The sequence below is a fragment of the Danaus plexippus genome, chromosome 20 (assembly GCF_018135715.1).
Source record: "Danaus plexippus chromosome 20, MEX_DaPlex, whole genome shotgun sequence".
Lineage (NCBI taxonomy): Eukaryota > Metazoa > Arthropoda > Insecta > Lepidoptera > Nymphalidae > Danaus > Danaus plexippus.
The window spans coordinates 6,383,279-6,396,144 of record NC_083550.1 but is presented as its reverse complement, the minus strand read 5'-3'; the positions used below and the strand labels follow the sequence as shown (position 1 = coordinate 6,396,144).

General features: G+C 34.5%; 2 protein-coding genes across 3 annotated transcripts; one reads left to right on the top strand and one right to left on the bottom strand.

Annotated features, from left to right (window-relative positions):
* The first annotated feature begins 1,029 nt into the window (after positions 1-1,029).
* On the top strand, positions 1,030-6,196 carry LOC116773992 (venom protease-like). The gene is made up of 8 exons (XM_032666598.2): positions 1,030-1,456; positions 1,947-2,113; positions 2,932-3,115; positions 3,410-3,566; positions 4,270-4,430; positions 5,143-5,244; positions 5,397-5,572; positions 5,799-6,196. The coding sequence occupies exons 1-8, from the start codon at positions 1,399-1,401 to the stop codon at positions 5,943-5,945; spliced, it is 1,152 nt and encodes a 383-aa protein (XP_032522489.2). The 5' UTR covers positions 1,030-1,398; the 3' UTR covers positions 5,946-6,196.
* On the bottom strand, positions 6,122-12,359 carry LOC116773993 (venom protease-like). Of its 2 annotated transcripts, none has more exons than XM_061523898.1 (7): positions 12,232-12,359; positions 11,268-11,396; positions 9,618-9,753; positions 8,898-9,061; positions 7,964-8,089; positions 7,561-7,751; positions 6,122-7,361 (listed from the first exon to the last, which is right to left on the bottom strand). In XM_061523898.1, the coding sequence occupies exons 1-7, from the start codon at positions 12,296-12,298 to the stop codon at positions 7,197-7,199; spliced, it is 978 nt and encodes a 325-aa protein (XP_061379882.1). In that variant the 5' UTR covers positions 12,299-12,359; the 3' UTR covers positions 6,122-7,196. The 2 variants fall into 2 exon arrangements, with proteins under 2 accessions (XP_061379882.1, XP_032522490.2); XM_032666599.2 differs by having other exon boundaries at positions 6,122-7,349; positions 12,232-12,357.
* Between the last annotated feature and the right edge of the window lie 507 nt (positions 12,360-12,866).

Below are 12,866 nucleotides of genomic sequence, written 5' to 3'. Positions count from 1 at the left end.
AAGGACAGTTTCTCTGTATACCAAACATAGCTCCAGTCGTGTGTGGAAAAGCTGCCAAATGTCTTCCTACAGCTTTGGACTATGATCACAACTTTTTTAAAACCAATTTAGGCAGTGTTGAGCAGAGGCGTCAAGCAGCTAAACCATTGGCATTTAAAGGATACATCGCGGAGAGTGTATGCAGAAATGCACGGATTAATTTCTGCAACCCCTTTTAATCAATGGACAATCAGACATAAGGACAGGCTCCCTACTTTCGATGTAGATCTAGCTAACGGATGAAGCGATACGCTGCCTGCTTCAACGTGCACCTCGCAAACAATTACAACAGTTTGCCTTCGTCTTTGTTACTTATCAATTAAAATTTTTGTGTCTTAAAGTCCAGAATGGATAGACTCAATTCCACCTACCAACACGTTGAATGACAGTGAACAGCTTCAACTTAGCTTAAGACTATCCAGGGGAAATAAAAAATGGATTCAACTCGTAGGTACATCACATAATTTTATTTAAAATAAAAGTATTATGTACCTTAACAAATATATAAATGAAAGTAAGTAGATAGATATGTAGTAATTATTGATTGATCTTTTAAACACTGAACGTATTGGTTTGTACGGATTGGATTTTCATAACGACATTTACCGACTCCGGATAACATTTGAGACGTTATACAATGATGCACTGCTATCTATAATTTTTAAATCTATCATCATAAGAGCTTAGATCTCTTGAGTTGTTTACTTCGCGTATTTACCAAACCAAATAAAATATATATGTTTATAATCTATGCTCTTAAGTGGTTTTATGCATCTGTATTTAACAATGTAACTGATAAGGAACAGTTTCCTGAATACATACAATACAAAAGATTTTATTTTAGAATGAATTTCCTTAAATAATTGGTAAAATTAAACTAAAATTAACCATGATAACAAGGTTCAAGGAAAAACATGTTCGTTATTCCAGATATTGTAATTGTTTTCTGTTGGCTGATTTGAGAAATTAATTATTCCTATGTTTTTTCTAATTTTATTTTCACCGTCTACTTTAAAAACTACTCGATTAAAGTGAGGTGGTTGTTTTTTAAGCTCGCAACATCCAATAAGAACGTTTCCATTAAAAATAAATACACAGAAATTCTTTGAAATTCAGATGCGTAATAAATGTTTCAATGAAAACATAATCGATAATGAATAAAGCGTCCATCAAGCGCGTTATCGAAACTGAGAACTGATTTGTTGACGTCTCGGTATCGGGAATTTTTATCTTCCCCAACAAAAACATCGGTTCAAAAATTACCGAATTATGATAACGGTGGTAATAATCATAATGACACATAGTCTTACGAGGGACGGTTTAAATTAAGATTAGTTTAGTAACCATTGTTATTACCAAATGGTTCTCCGAGTAGTATTTCTGTGTTTGTGTTTCCAGACATCGCTCTCTCGTATCGGTGAGTCCATTATGCTTTAAAAACCGAGAACTCATTTAAAGTTATTCACAATTACGACGAATAAATTTCGTGCTTGTTTAGTACATTGGTTATTTTTTTTTATGTATTATTATTGCCTGTGTACACAATAAGAGCTATGTGCTTTGAAAAACACCCATTTTTTTGGTAATTAATAATTTTTGTAATTAATAAAAGTTATGACACTAACAAATAATTTTATTTTTGAAATAATAAAGACAGTTTATATAATACTTTTGATACCCTTACCAAAAGTAAAAAGGATTGGTAGGTATATTTTGATATTACTTGGTAAATATATATTTGTGTTCCAATTAAGAAATAATAGAATTTTATTCTGGAAACGTAAATAAATTATTACAACCAAATTAATTGTACCTATAACTATATAACAACAAAATAAATAATCAAAGATCTAAGGCGTCAAATAAACATGTCATTAAATTAAACATTATTTAAAATGTTTAACCAGAATATAGAAGAGAGGAGTCATGCAAGGAAGTGAATGGTGTTACTGGAAGATGTGTCTCCATAGAATCCTGTCCCCCGTTTGTCCTGATGATGCAGACGGAACTTATTCCTCAATACAAAACACTTCTAAAGCAATCACACTGTGGGTTTGAGGGAAACGTCCCCATGGTGAGTCAATTAATATATTGGTTTACTTCGACTTAACAAACGAAACATCAAAGAAAATTCACTTCATTAAAAAATAAACATTGTTTTGCCGACTTTTCCATATTAACTGAACTTAACTTTCTATGCTAACAACATGAAAGCTTGTACTCGTTGGAATTATTGTTCCGAATTATATGAAGTAAGGTTATGTTATACTATCTGTGGTAGCAGTCAGAGCCAATTGTTTATCCGGAATCCGGAGAAGGTCAGGTCAAGGCTTATTATGATAAATATATTCTATTCAACTACACAAGACAGCTCAATAATTATCATGTGTTTCGGGTTTCTTCTAACTATTCAAAAAATGTTGTATCTCAAGGTGGAATAAATATTTTTGACGACAAGCATGACATACCTAAGGTAGACGGATGGATAATCAAAAAGTCACATACTTAGTTACATTCGCAGCAAGGGTATCGGTTAAAATATTTTACTTTATGTATACAATATACGACATACGTAGGCTTCTAAACATCACAGTCTATAAGTGTCCAAAATTAACTCATTATTAAGTTACATAGTTATCAACAATAATTTTGATATGACTACAAACTTGAGATCGAAGGATACATTTAACAGCTAATTACGAGAAGTTAAAATATGGTTTGCGGTGAATACTCCTGAATCATAATAAAATAAAATTTGCACTTTTATATAGATTACTTTCTTGATGATATATTTTTAATTTATTCCTTTTATTATCGAGTTGAATCTATCGTGGCCTCTGAGTTGTTAAATCAAATTTATATCTATATTAAAATAAAATAATAAATCTGCAGGTTTGCTGTCCCGATACTTCTCCTGAATCTCCATCCTCTCTCGTTCCCTCATCTCCTGTCGACGTTCCATCTAAGGGGTCGGCTCGAATGATGAACCTTCAATCACCATTTCTGTCACCACCAACCTGCGGAGTGTCGAACGCTTCATCTGGCCGGGTTGTGGGAGGAGTTGACGCTAAGCTCGGTAACTGTTTTTTGCCAAACAATCACAAAATAGGAGTTTTAAATAATTGCTTTATTAGAGATAAACTCTTTATCCTACGATTTGTTAGAGATAGTGTAGAGATGTTTTTTTTTCTGTTTAAGACGAAATTGAGAATATGATAGTTAGTTATATGTAAAAGCCGCTACAGTAATGTTATTTAAATGATCCACGATCAGTTCTTTGATAAATTTATTTGGAAAAAAATATACGTAAATTAATGTCATAGACATATAACATGGACTTGGAGGCGCAATTAATTTTTCTCTTTTGTAGGAGACTTGCCCTGGATGTGCCTTTTGGGGTACTGGGAGGGTGGTTATGATATAGGCGGATCAAACGGGGACACCAAGTGGAGATGCGGGGGATCGCTGGTGTCCGCACAACACGTGCTCACAGCCGCTCACTGTATACATCACAGAGAGAAAGAACTGTGAGTTTTAACGCGACAGTTATGTAATCAGAATAAAACATATACACAAATATATATTATGACTTGAACAACTATATTATTAAAAATACAAACACATAGTCTTTAAATATATAACTTCAGAATTTCGGTACTCTAAATCGATGGCTACTTAATTTTTTCTTTGGTTTATCTCGCAATGTTTTTGAATAATGATGAACTTGCACCATAACATCTTACCTTTATTTAAAAACAATATACAAGGCCTGCGAAGATATGAAGGATAATAATATAACGTACTGGTTGGAAAAAATAATCTTGAAACGTAAATTAATCGAATACATACATTGCACATACATAACGCGTCACTATGCCACTACAAACCTCTAGAACTATTCATATCTAAATGTTATGTAAGATTTTCTGGAGTATTCATTTAAATAAAAATAAGATGTTCGGATATAATACGCGTTTTTTATTACTTTAAAACTAAATACTCCCGACGTTTCGGTTCCCTTGCAGCAACCGTGATGACGGCCAGACGAGATGAAAATGCCTGTCAGTTGTCTTGTTGACCAAAAAAACGTGTAGTCCATAAATCCAAAAAAAATCCAAAAGTATTAGTTTTATTTAAACATTCACATCTTTTACCGCAACCAACTCCAAAGTTAGTAAACTATTTACAATCGTTAAATGAAAAAACTCATACCTATTATATTCTTAATAGATACGTGGTCCGTCTCGGAGAGTTGGATCTCGATCGTGATGATGAAGCGGCTCCAATCGACGTCCTCATTAGAAGAGCAATAAAACATGAAGCATATAACAGGGACACGTACACTAACGACATAGGACTCCTCGTACTCGAAAGACGTGTCGAGTTCACAAGTGAGTTTCAGACAAGAAGTAATTAGTAGTAACATATATAACAGCTGTTATCCGCGTCACCGTTTGCGTAAAAAAAATATTGGAAAAACTATGCGTCCCGTTTCCTACTCGCTCTTAATAACTCTTCATTTCGTGTTGGGTTCTTTCGGTCTCTGTGAAAGGTAGCCTAAGTCACTACTTATTATATCAGCTACCTGCCAATAAAAATCCCGTCAAAATCGGTCCAGAAATTTTAGAGGTAAGCCGGAACAAAAGGACGGACAGACAGAAATTGTAAAAAATATTATTTTGGTCCATGTACCGTATATTCAAATATTTATATGCATTTATTGAGAAATGGTTATCCCAAGAACAAATAAATAAAATTTAAATCCTGTTTGTAATATGAAGGTGAGACTTTTAATTATACACGTATATACAACTAAATATACAAATATGATAAGCATTTAGTTACAAATATGTATTTTTATGAATGTGCTTATTATTATCTATCTGGCTCATGGATTACTCCCGGTGAGTTCTCTGCAAAGAGTTCCTGACATCCACAGACAGGTAGCTGATACTAAAAGTAGGAACTTAGACTATTCCTATTTAAATAACATTATGTATTTTTATTGATATAAATAATAATTTAAAAAAACTATTGGAAAAGAACTGTTATAGTGTACAAATAACGTAAAATATAATGATTCATAGCAGTACTTATTTTCAGACCTGATACGGCCTATTTGTCTTCCGATCCTTCCTGAATTACTGTCTAACACGTTTGTCAACTACAGTCCGTTCGTAGCTGGCTGGGGCAGAACCTCAGATCGTGAGTATTGTATAAATCAGATACTTAAAAGTATTTCTGAAAGCTGAGTATTGTGACCATGTAACGCAATTGTCAATATTTTTTATCTAACTACAAATAGAGTGTGTTATTTTTACTTAGAAGTTAGATATATCCCAGATGTCGTTATTCAGGAGGTCCCGGTTCGAGCCATCTCAAACTGACTCAATTGCAAGTAGTCGATAACCAAAAGTGTAAGAAATCGTACCTGGAGTACCCCGCCGTGATTGATGATAAGGTCTTGTGTGCTGAAGCGGGAGGACGCGACGCCTGCGAAGGGGACAGCGGGGGACCCCTTATACAACCGTTTGTAAGCCAAAATTAAATCTATTCAAAATAATGTATCTATCGTGTGTTGCAGTAAAATGAAGAATTTTTTGTTAAGCTGTCCCTAATAACATATATGATATAACTTCATATCAGTCATGTTTTTAACGTCAGATATAACGCAAAATTAATTTATGTCAACAAAAAAATATATTTAAACAAAGAAGAGCATCTTAACACTATACTAGCATATTTTTCTATCTTTTCAGTATAATCAGGATAAGAAAGTGTATTACTTCTACCAGACAGGTGTTGTAGCGTACGGAAGACGTTGTGCTGAAGCCGGTTACCCCGGGGTATATTCCAGGGTAACTCACTACATACTCTGGATACAGAAGCACATCATGGAGAACTAATATCTTTTGTTATTTTTTATATCTTTCTTAATGTTATTTGTTGCTTTTTCTTTTTGTCTTGATCTATCAAAGGACGAAGAGATGTAACTCTTCCAAGTAATTATTTTGTAATCATCATAAAATGAAAGAACCCATAGCTTCACACACAAAGAAATGTGAAAATAAAACACAAAACATTGTTACAAAATGATTCTTTGATTATTTATTTGAATTATTTATTAAGTATTAAAATAAATTACAGTATTCTTAATGTGGGTATTTTTAACTGTATATCGACAGTTTCAAAACAACGAGAATAAAGATTCCTGAACGCGGTGTGCTTATGTCAGCGATGCAATAAATTATAAAACTAATGTGAATAGAACAAAGACCGTGTTACGTATTTTGATATAATTAATAATTATATATCAATTGACAGTTTATAATGTTTATTTTGTTTCATTCTTATTTTTTTACGTGTCTGATAAATATTTGTGTAGGTGGCATAAAATTATTGAAAACAAATTGTATAATAAGATCTGTTTAGGAAGACATTGTAATATATATTTTTTCAATTAACTTGAAGTCCTTAACCCTAATTTATTCTGAAAAATCGGTCTCAACCTGATAATGTAAATTAAATTATCTTGTTTTTGAAAAAATGTCTTATTTCATGTACAACGTTGAAATTGCTTGGTTCTCGTTTATAAAGAAATTGGCTTGAATATAGTTACAACCTGAATAAATTGTTTTCATTGCAAGTAACTTATTATTTATTAAAAATTCATTTTAATAAGCAACAGACACTTGTATATTGTTGTATATTAATGACTTCTAAGATCTTGTATATTTACCAGGAGATGCACCTTTACATTTCTTTCTTACTTCGATGGAAAAAAAGTTCTCAGCGTTTCTGTACCAAACCTTTTTGTTTTTGGACATGGGTACCGTTTTCTGGTCCTTAAATTGAAATTATGATCCCATCAAATTTCCTATAGATACCACCCAAGATAACAGGTTTATCAGAAAAAAACCTCTACTCAACGGACTTTCGGTTGCCGAGATCATCTCTGTGGACGAATGGCCTGAGTAGCCAGTAATCAGTACAACATTCCAATCGCTTCATTCAATAAAATAATCTGAACACAGTATTCTTTTTAGGCTCGCAAATATAAGGTCATAATTATTTAATATATCTAGGAATTATAATTTATTACTTCAATAAACAAGCATCGAGTCCGTGACATTCATTTCTGTTTTGTTTTATTTTATTCAAAAGTCAGCTCTTCCCAAAACCTGTGTCTGTAGCCATGGTATGTAGTGGGTGACTCTAGTGAAGACGGTAGGATAATTCTTCAATGCGCATAATGGAGCTAACGACACAATCCCAATTTGGTAGAAATATACTTGTTGTTCCGAGTCGGTCTGAAGAAAACTCTAAATTAGTTAAAAACATAAAAAAAAAGTTAGCAATTCAATTGCAAAGCAAGCGTATTTTTATGTTGTTTCTGAAGCGAGTTACAAAGTAAGAAAAAAAAACAGAACATTGACTTTTTGCCTGAACCTTTTGTGTATCTGCCATTTCAAGCAGAGATTTGAGTAAATTTTCTCAGTAAAGCAAAACAGTTAAACTAACATTGGGCAACATGAGAGGTCCGCCGCTGTCTCCCTTGCAGGAGTTCTTGCCGCCCTCATATCCACCGCATATGACCTGCTCATCTATCTTCAGACTTTTTCCATAACTCTTGTAAACTTCCTGGCATTGGGAAAGCCTAGTGACTGGCACAGACACCTTTTGCAGATGTGATTTCCGAAGATCACCAAACCCTTGGAGAATAACAATCATTCCGTGCAATTTAGTAATAACAAACAACTGCCCCCACAGAATATAATCAACATGAAAACACTCTGTAAAGTCCATTCAAGCAAAGTGTTGGGTTTTTTTTTTGCCTACCAATTAAATTACAATTTGACAAATGTGTAAGTTGGCACATTAAATCTTCAAAATAAATAAAAGTTTTGGCATCCGATATACTCACTGAATTGAACGTTTGCGTGGCCGGGGAACGCATTGTATCCCCAACCGGCGATAAATGGGTTGTAGTCTTCAAACAAGTTGTTGCGCAGCTCCGGAAGCAATGGGATGCAAATTGGCCTGATGAGGTCTGATAACAAATATATATATATATATTAAAATACATACATATGTACATGCTTTTCAAAGATTTTTTAAATCTTACGAACTAAATCTAAGATGTCGGAGTTGAACTTAAATTATCGAAATGTATCACTTTCCTAAAATTCTCAAATAGGCATTTTTCTAAAAGATTCCTAAAGATGCTGTTAATGTGTAGATGAATAAAAACATTACAGCCACGCAAGTGCTTATAACCCACCGTTGATTTTCTGTACAATCCTTGGCTTCTCAAAACATAGAATGTATACAAAATTATTCATTTCTATTCAAAGTCTGAAAGTAGAGATTAAAAAAACGGAATTTTAACCAAAAGAACAGTCCATCTGATCCGGAGGGTTAAGTTGTTTTTTTAAGGCTTTTCATAAAATGATTTTAAACGTTAGTACATTATTTCATTATGTTCATTCAGATTGCACAATACCTGGAACTTTTATAGCAATATTTACTGCAACATATATCTTATAATCTAAACAAGAACCTTCAATATTTAGAACTTTTTTGGAATCCATTAAAGTCATAATTATCGAATACATACATATTCCTTTGAAAAATTTATTTTGTCCACTTGTGAAAAGTTAAATGAATGAAATAAAACTATTAATTGTTGGTTGTCTGATAATCATCTAACTTTATTTGTGACACACAACAACCTACTCTTCAACATAGGTATTCATAGCGACACAATGCTCGTTTTAACCTCTGTCCGTCGGTTAAGCAGGTGATGGAAGCGAACACCGAATAATATGTTTTTGGATAATAAATATATCAAAACTCACCACTGAATACGACGTCAGTGTCCAATATTAAAAGTCCGATGTCGTGTTGAAACGAGTTAGCGCTGTAAGCTTCGTGTTCTATTTTGCGTTTGATGTGAATATCGAGAGGAGTCGCTCCGTCATCATTACGAAGAACGTCCAGCTCTCCTAAGCGGACCACGTATCTACATACAAATACATATATGTATATCAAATGGAACTATTTTTTTCGACGTTTAGATTACTTTACACCGGCCGTGATTACAGGGAGACGAAATGAAAGTGTAAAAACCGCGTTGTCAGCATTAATACAAGTCTCGCGAAAGATCGCAAACCAACACATTCTTCTCCAGGCTACTTTTTTACTGAAGTTATTTAGTTTATCTCTAATATTTATTATATAAAATTTATGCAGATGGCTTTAATGTTTGTATTTTATTAAAATATTATGTCTTGTTTATATTCTCCAGATTTGTTTCACCATCTACAGCTATACACAATCTACTTCATCCAAATAAATATTCTTCAGACGTCTGAAGTAGAAGTAGGTCCAGAAGGTCAAACCATGTTCATACAGAGACATTGGATTCTCTCAGAATATTCAGAGTCTTTCAGTCTAAACATTCCTTCAGAAAATTATTTTGAATGTTTGGATAAATTTAAAATTACCGTAACATCTTTTTGAATTGAAAATTATCATTACAAGACAAATATTTAGTTATCAATTGAAGTGCTACTAACAATTCGTCGTGGTTGTGTATACAGTGAGCTGCGGTAAGGACGTGGCGTTGAGAGATCAACGAGCCACCGCAAGACCAAAACGTGTCATTCCCTGCACTATCGTTGTATCCTAGGAGGGCCATCCAGGGAAATTCACCTTATAAGAAAAGTATTAACCAACGTAAGACTAAAATAAGCTCCAAAAAGAAAAATACACAATAATTATAATGAAATGACATTGATATAAAGGTTTTCATATATGGGGTTTTCCAATAGGGACGATTGAACTTTGACAGCTGATTGCGGCCATGTTGTTTGAGTGACAGCTGTCAAATGCAGTGTGTTATATTCATTCCGTCCTCCCAAACCACCATGGCAGGTTACAGTGTCGAGCAGCACGTGCAAATCATAAAATTGTTTTATGAAAATGGGTCTTCAGTTCGGGCAACGTTCCGCGCACTTCGCCCGTTTTACGGTCGCGATGATCGTCCTGCCGAGTCGACTATCCGTCGATTGGTGGACAAATTCGAGTCAACCGGGTCAGTTAACAATCAGCCGGTTCCCGTGCGTCAACGTAACGCGAGATCTGCCGAGAATATCGCCGCTGTGCGCGACAGTGTCCTCGAAAACCCGCGGCAGTCAATTCCGCGTCGCGCACAGGAACTCGGCCTTTCGCAGACGACAACTTGGCGAATTTTGCGTTGTGACTTGAGCATGCACCCGTACAAGATCCAGCTGACCCAAGAGCTCAAGGTTAATGACCATAGACAGCGCCGTGTGTTCGCTGACTGGGCATTAGAGCAGTTGGAAGTTGACGCCGATTTTGGCAAAAAAATCATCTTCAGCGACGAGGCGCATTTTTGGATGAATGGCTATGTCAACAAGCAAAATTGCCGTATTTGGGACGAGACCAATCCACACGAGGTTCACCAAGTGGCAATGCACCCGCAGAAAGTGACTGTTTGGTGCGGATTTTGGGCCGGAGGCGTGATTGGTCCGTATTTTTTCGAAAACGATAATGGTGTGGCCGTCACCGTCAATGGTGAGCGATACCGGTCGATGATAACCAACTTCTTTTGGCCTGAAATCGAGAATATGGATCTGGACAACATGTGGTTTCAACAGGACGGCGCTACGTGCCACACAGCACACGCTACGATGGAAGTTCTGCACGAGCAATTTCTGGACATGGTGATCTCGCGCGGAGGCGACGTGAACTGGCCACCGAGATCGTGCGATTTGACCCCGCTGGACTTTTTCTTGTGGGGTTTTCTTAAGTCGCAGGTCTATGCCAACAAGCCGCAAACCACCGATGCCCTCAAAGTCAACATACGCCACGCCATCGATCAAATACAGCCCGATTTGTGCGCCAGAGTCATCGAAAATTGGACCTTTCGTGTGCGCGCCACCAACCGAAGCCGTGGCGGTCATTTGAATGATGTCATATTCCATACATAATGGGGTCGATAGACCTTTCAAATAAAAAAAAATTTCGCAAATATCTTTCCTACATGTATTTTTTTTTGCATTTCAAAGATCAAGCGCCCTTAATGGAAAACCCTATAAATTTAATCTCCTTCTACGTTTTGCTTGTTTTTTCGGGTTCTAAGTTTCTGGATAGTCAATGAGTAGCATTCAAAACAAACGTGCACTGGTAGTCTTAACTCTTACCAAGATTAGCATCGACTCCTCCGACAACTTTTGTATAAAAACCATTTTTGGATATCCCGCAGACCGGAAGCTCGGGGAAGTCGGTGATGTAGTCAGAATTTTCTAAATTATCTGTAGTGTCTACATCATCTGAAGAAAATATAGGATTATTTTATAAGTAACTATAAAGTCGTCTGTGTGTTGATGATAGTATCAGCTAACTAAACGGGAAATACTTCGAGGGTTTGCTGCATTAGTAAAATTAACTTTAATCCTTCATTAAAGAAATTGAATATACTCGTAGTGAAATACAGTCGAAACTGACACCTATACTCATGTTGAACGGCGTCAGATCTTCAAAGGGTTTGTGGTTAAAGAATATTGATGAAAGTTAACAATTACGAAGACTGGACACCAGAATGAGGAAGGTTACAACGAATTCTACAATTTCCTATAGAACCCGAGGGATCCGAGAGAGATCTCAACAATATCTCCGAGTTACGAGATCAAGTATTTATAAATATTTAAAATTATTACTATATTCATATTGGTTTTAAAAACTTTTGTCGATGTTAAAGTTCCATTAATTTCATCTAATAACAGATATAGTAATATTCCTACATTAGCGATTGTTATTCTGGTTCTCAAGAAAACGTTAAAAAAATATAACTCTCAAAGAGGTTTTCTTTTTAGTTTACTAAGACCAATAGAAACTGATATATATATATATAAAGTAATAAGATACCTACACGAACATTTTAAATATAATCAAGTCTGTAAACAGTTCCTTAATTCAATTGAAATTATCTTCATTGTTGACATCGTTTAAAATGAAAAAAAAAACTATGAGATTAATATTTTTACCATATATGTATGTAGTTAATACATTAGGTTAATGACAGAAATATTTTGATGATTGATTATATCTAATAAATATCTTTATATTTAATATATACCTCACATTTGTGTATAAGATAGTTCTTACCGTCGTTACACAAAACATGTTCAAAACACACACAAACACACAAAACTGTTACACTTAAATTAATCATTATATAATAAAATATGTGGCTCGGTCTCTATCGAGGTTCAAACAGGAAATGAGATAAGTGTGACATGTTGTTTCAAATGACTTGAAAGATGCAATTATTTCTAAGATAATCACACAAACATAATCCATCGTATGTATGTTTAATACATTCACAAAATAATTTTATTAAGTTTTCTTTCTTATAAAAGTAAAAAGTGGCAACAGTACCTTTTACTTTTATCAATTTAGACCGAAAGTTCTCTGTGAAAGATGCGAAAAAAAGGAAATAATATAAAAGATGTAAAAAGGACGGAAAAGCAAAAAGAAGTGAGTCACTATATATCTATAAATACTTATGTCAACCGTCCTAAGGTATGATTTTTAGGGATTGTCACTATATTTTTAGGGTGTTGAGCAAGTTTGACAGAGTCATTATTGTAAAATCCCTTCATCAAAGACAACTGTTATATCACTTTACAATTATTTGTCTTACGTTACATGTTAAATAGATTTTTACTTCATACACCGACGATGCGTTTTCCTTGTACACATGATATAACATACGTTTGTTAACTATAAAGCATTAATTT